The sequence below is a fragment of the Engraulis encrasicolus genome, chromosome 6, assembly GCF_034702125.1.
Source record: "Engraulis encrasicolus isolate BLACKSEA-1 chromosome 6, IST_EnEncr_1.0, whole genome shotgun sequence".
NCBI classification, from domain to species: Eukaryota; Metazoa; Chordata; class Actinopteri; order Clupeiformes; family Engraulidae; genus Engraulis; species Engraulis encrasicolus.
Genome location: NC_085862.1, coordinates 48351352 through 48357679, shown reverse-complemented (window position 1 = coordinate 48357679; position 6328 = coordinate 48351352). Strand labels below are relative to the sequence as shown.

Below are 6328 nucleotides of genomic sequence, written 5' to 3'. Positions count from 1 at the left end.
AAAAATGCTTGACTGAACAATGGTCTTTCTATTCTGCTCTCCAGAGAGAAGCAACACCTGGTCCAATGCAGAGCACCCAGCTGAAGCTGAAGCTGTTTTATACAAAAGCTTGTTAGGAAGCAAACTTCCAAGATATTTGAGTAAACAATATATGTCCATTGTAGTGGTCGCACTATTGTAGTAAAATCATCTGATGAATCCAGAACATAATATTATAGTGGTGGCATTTTAATCAGACATTTCAGACAGAGATATTCAAAACAGAGACTGGACCAAAAAATGAGAGTGGACAGCAGAGAAATTCAGGCAGGATATCAAACTCCAACTACCACAGCACACCCTGCATGAGCTCATGTGTGTCTGTGTCCTCCTTTCATTTAACAATACATGAACCTCAGAGTCGGTCGGACTCCAGTTCCATTCCCCTAGCCATACATATACTGTAGCAGTCTCACACACACAGACACACACACTCACACACACGCGCACGCACACACACACACACACACACACACACACACACACACACACACACACACACACACACACACACACACACACACACACACACACACACACACACACACACACACACACACACACACACACACACACACACGAAACACACGCACATGCACACAGGCACACTGCATGAAGTGAAACATCAGAGCGAGGTGTGGTGAGCAGAGGCTTGGCCATCATCCTGCGTGCATGATGAAAGGTGTGCCGCAGGGACAGTGGGGAAGGTAAAGATTGATTTGTCAGATGGGATTTCATAGCCCGTCCTGCGAGATTGAAACCTCAGGTGTCTCTCCGACGTGACAGAGGATGATGAGATCACAGCCTGAATAGGGAGAGGAAACAGAGGGAGGGAGGGACAGGGGGGGAGAGAGAGAGAGAGAGAGAGAGAGAGAGAGAGAGAGAGAGAGAGAGAGAGAGAGAGAGAGAAAGACGTTTGAACAAGACAAAGACAAAGCCAGAGTTTGACAGACAGAGAGAGACGGATAGGAGGGGAGGTGAAAGCAGGAGCGAGGGGAGGGGAAGACAGAGACAAAGAGAGGAAAAGAGTGATGAAAAGAAAAAAAGGGAAGAGAAGCAGACCTCTGGGAGTGGAAGAGATAGAAATGGTGGGGGAGAGGAGGAGTGCGAAACAGATAAACATAATGAATTCAGGACTGCAGCTATGCCTAGAGCCAGGGCCGCTGACAGCTTTTGCTGAGCCCAGGACAAAGTAATCTGAAAGGGCCCTGTGCACAATATATACAATGTAATGGGGACCCAATTCTGGGCCCCCTATCTCCAAGGGCCCGGGACAACATACGCCTTTGTCCCCCCCTGTCGGCAGGCCTGCCTACAGCCGTCGTCACAACATAGTACCTACTGGGCAAATAGCATTCTATCGTTGTGTGATGCACAAAGAAAATAAACTGTTATTGCATTTAATTTTTTTGTATTGTTATTTATGATTACGGTCGTGTTTCTAAAGATAGACAGTGTGGCTGCGAGACATGAAACAAGACAGAGAAAAAGGGGTCAACAAAAGGGAAAATTGAAAAAGTGCTCCACCTCTGAACTCATAGACCAGTGCTTGAAGCCCTTTAGAAAATCATTGTGCCAATGAGAAAGAGCTTTTTGTTTCAGTCGTCCTGAAATGACAAAAGGATCCGTTTCCTGTAGTGACGGCTGGCCTTTAAAGCATCACCTTCAGAGTGGCCTGCACCGCAACACTTCAAGAAACACTAACTCCCCTTAAAACACCAAAGGCAAGGGTCTAGAGATGGAGAATTGGCTGTAAGTTAGCTTTAAATTAGCTTAAGGCAAGATGAAGAAATTGAGAGAGAGAGAGAGAGAGAGAGAGAGAGAGAGAGAGAGAGAGAGAGAGAGAGAGAGAGAGAGAGAGAGAGAGAGTCAGTCTAGGGAGGCATTTGAAAGACAAAGAAAAGGAGAGAGACGGTGGAAAGAGTAAGAGGAGAGAATATGAACACTCGAAAGAAGGACACAAAAAAGTAGTGTGTGATGTAAAGGGAGGAGTGAAAGGAGGTGTTTTTGTGCTGATGGGCTTCCTGGTAAAGGCTGTTGGCACTCAGAAGTGCTCTTTCACACATGTAGCACTGGCCAAGGGCCACGAGCAGAGTGGATGGTCTTGGGGAGCAGCGGGGGGAGTCTGGGGGGGGGGGGGGGGGTGGTGGCTGGAGGGTGTTGGTGGATGTTGGCAGCAAGCGGTGAGGACAACATGTCTGGGCTTATGTACAGTGTATTGTGTGGTCAGAAAGTGCAAATGTATAACAGTCAGGGCACTTCAGATAATACACACACTCACGCAGGCACGCACACACACACACACACAAACACACAAGCTCAAACACATCTGCACTCACACACACACACACACACACACACACACACACACACACACACACACACACACACACACACACACACACACACACACACACACACACACACACACACACACACACACACACACACACACACACACACACACACACACACGCACACACACACACACAAGCACGCAGCACACAGAGGCACAATGCATTTGCCTGGGGTCAATTAGTTTGGAACAATCTTCACTTCTACACTTCATCCTAGAGTATATCTGAAGTTCTCTTTTCAAACATGAGCAGCGAATTCTTGTAAAGTAACCTTGTTTAACCCAGGCTGGCAGAGAGCATGGCCACATTATGGGAGCCCTGCCTAAAGTAGACCTTGGGGGCCATCTAGTGGCTTCAGTGTGTCACTGCAGCTATGCAAAAATAAATAAATTACGGCGTTTCAGTCTGTTCCATTTTCTGACATTTTGTCATCGTGAACGTTTCGTGAACCTGGTATGTCATTAAAGTAGGAATTCGTTGGGAATTCTCTGAAAACAAAAAACAAAAAACAGACACTACATTAAGCCACCATTTTTGGGCTGTTTCATTCTACACAATTTTACGTCCAGTGAGCTGCAACCCCTTTCTCAGAGATGATTGTGTTATCAACCCCATGCTGACAATACCGTGAGCACAAAAGCTGACCTTTAAAGCATATTATACCACTGTCAATCATTCACCATGTGCAGCCCTGGAACAAAAAAAACACATCCTTGCGCTCTGCGCTTGTATTACTACGTGACTGCCTGTTGAAAATGTACCATCTGAATGCCATGACAGATGTTTGAAAATGTTTCATTGACTCCATAAATGCTTCAGACTCTACTGCTTGGATTCCACAGATGAGTTCCTTTTGCTCAGTGTGTACTTCCATTTGCCCTTTGGTCGGTTCCTTTTTCCTTCCATTCTATCTTTAAAGGTACACTGTGCAGGAAATGGTAAAAAAAAGTACTGCTGTTCATTGAAACTGGGTTGCCTATTGCCAAATTTGATCTTTTCATGAAAGTTTACTAAGTAATAAGCTAATATTTTCTAGTTTGTGCCAAGTACAGTCATTTTTGCAGCTAAAAATGGCTATTGTTGGAAATTCAAAATGGCGGACCATGGAGAAGATCTCCCTTTTCATGTAACGAAAGTGCAATTTTTCCAGTCATAGTGAATACTTAGAATTTGATGGTGGTGTTAAGTATTCATGAAAAAGGTAACATTAGTGAATGGGCAGCATGAATTCTGGAAATAAACAACTAAAAATCTCACACAGTGTCCCTTTAAAGTTAAGGTGCCAGTGTAGCAAAGGTGTTCAGAAGCGAGCAGCAAGAGAACATTATATTGTCATAGCCAGGGAGTCGCCGGGGGGTACAAAAGGGTCACTTGGGGAAAGAGGGTGCCCAGAATTGCATCCTTATTACATTGTATGTATTGGGTTTGGTGTCTCAGATGTTTTAGTCCCGGGCCCAGCCAAACCTGTCAGCAGCCCTGGGCATCGCTAAAGAATCTTTCAGCATGTTGTCCTATACATTTGACTGGTGACTCTGCCTTTTACTTCACTGGAAGGAGAAGACCACCAAAGAAGCTCCAAAGATTCAAACTGTTTGTGTTTTTTTACATTAGTATACATTACATTACACTGCACTTATATCCAAATCGACTTTTGGTTATTTACACGGTGATGGTTACAATCCCTGGAGCAATGTGGGGTTATGTGTCTTGCTCAAGGGCACTTCAGGCATGGAAGGCGGTACTATGAGACATAAGGGTGGGATTCGAACCTGCAACTCTCGATCTTAAGACCACCTGGCTAACCATAAGGCCACAGCTGCCTCATTTTTCATTCTCTTCCTGCCCTTTGTGAGTGCGTTGTGTCGACATACTGTATCTCTTTTGTCATGCTGCAGTGCTTGTTCTCCTCAGATCATCATGCAGAAGTACCAGCGCTTCTTCTGGGTGGCAGACCTGATTGAGATCTTCATCGCCATCAGCATCACCGTGTCCTTCCTAGTGATGGGATCAGCCATGAAGCACACCAGTATGCACTCCTCTCTTCTCTATATCCAACATGTTGCCCTATACCTGTGACCTGAGACTGGTTTTGAATTGATCAGTGTTCTCAAATGTTTAATGGCATAGTGCTGTGTTGTGATGAGGGACTAATGCCTCTTTTCCACTGCCGGTTTTCTGGTAGTCCTACAGCTCAACACAGCGCGACTTGGCTGCCACTTTTGCTCTTCGATTGAGCTGTGCCGTGCCCAATCGAAAAGCAAAAAGTGTCAGCCGATTTGCGCTGTGTCGAGCTGTAGGCCTATCAGAAAACCGGCAGTGGAAAAGAGGCATTAGCATCCGATATGTTGCGCCATCAAACATTTGGGAGCACTGGTCAGTGTTGCAGATCTTTTTCATTTCTTTTCGGTCTTCATCAGTTTGATCCAGCACCTGCAGCAGCAAGATGTGCATGCTTTCTTTACTTCTTTATTTTACTTATCTGTTGAAAGCAAGTTGAAAGCATTTACCAAAGATTGAAGATAAAAAAAGCTTTGTTGTCTATCACAAAAATGACATTGTTAGGGAGTTTTAGTTCATATGTGAGATGTAGAATTGCAGTGGAAATGAAGGAGCTCTTCTATCTTTCTTTTCTGGCCAGAGCAGCTCTGGATTCTTTGATTATTTGAAACTTAGGAACAGAGAATTGTAATGTGGTTTTCATAACAGTTCCAAAAGGAACAGGTCTCTCTGTAGGACATCTTAACTGCTTCTATCAGAGTAGTTGCCTGATTATCATAAACTTGCGATCGCGATTCGATTAGAAGCAAGGTGTTGTGTCACTAGGAGGGCGCAGCCTGGCTATCAGAGTAGTACATTCATTTCAAGCGAGCGTGTCTCCAAACTAGCCATTTTGATAGCACTTCACAATGACCAAACCCCTGTCATTTGTTCGCATGTGCAATAGCAGTACAGCATGACGTCCCCATTAGCTTTTTAAATTACTGGTTTGTTGCCCTGACAACTTGTAGCGCTGATCAGTTCTATTCATTAGTACTCTGCTATTTCATCTATGTATGACTCACGTTCATTGAGTGGCCATTGCACTGTCCCTGAAAGCAGCACAAATTACAAAGCATTGAATAACATACTAAATACCCTTTTGTAAGGTCAAAGATATTTGTAGCTACTGGTATACAGACTGCAGAAAGCATGCATACTCTACCTCACATAAGTTAATGTTTTGTTATCAACATTTTTCCTTTTTATTGTTACATTTTTGACAATATGTTCAGAAATCAATGTGTTCTGCAGATATAAAACAGTACGCCTACTGCATGTTAATAGCCAAACAATATACAAAAAAAACCGGTATGAACTATTTTGAAAAATACATAAAATACACAAAATAATAAAACCAAACAAAACAAGGAAGAAAGGGGACAGCAGTATATTTTGATAACATATTATATTCATCTCTAAAGGAAACAACATTTGCTGGCAGGTTTATCCCATGTCTAGGTAAGTGATAACAGTCCATTGGTCGTGTGTTCATAATGCAGTTGAGGGTCTGGTGAGCTCCCAGTGGACCGTGAAGATGGACTGGCTGTCGAAGCTGTGGAGCAAGTGGACGCCACCTCAGTGCCTGCAGAGGCATAATAGCAGAGGGTAGGGTATACTTTCCAATTTCCTCTACTTCACTTCCCTTCTCTCTCCGACTTTTCTGGCTCTGTTCTGCCACCGCCAGATAATTTCACAGGCCATTTGTTGCACCGGCCATTTTTTTTATATGATGATTTCTCATACGGCCAGCATATTCTTTTGACTTTTCTAATAAGAAAGGGCTTCTGAGGCGGTTGAAGACTTTGCCTTTGATCAATGGTTGTGATTTCCTTGATGCTAACCTTGGCTATCAATCCGTTTTGCTCTCCTCTCTTCTCCTCTCTTCTCTTCTC

The 6328-nt window shown here is 44.0% G+C and overlaps 1 protein-coding gene across 1 annotated transcript in view; it reads left to right on the top strand.

Moving 5' to 3' along the window:
- The window catches only part of si:ch211-51h4.2 (uncharacterized), a 150371-nt gene that overhangs the window by 136222 nt on the left and 7821 nt on the right, over positions 1–6328 (top strand). Inside the window, exons 14-15 of the mRNA XM_063202089.1 lie at positions 4308–4422; positions 5936–6041. Coding sequence (XP_063058159.1) covers positions 4308–4422; positions 5936–6041 — 221 coding nt within the window. The remainder of the gene's footprint in view (positions 1–4307; positions 4423–5935; positions 6042–6328) is intronic.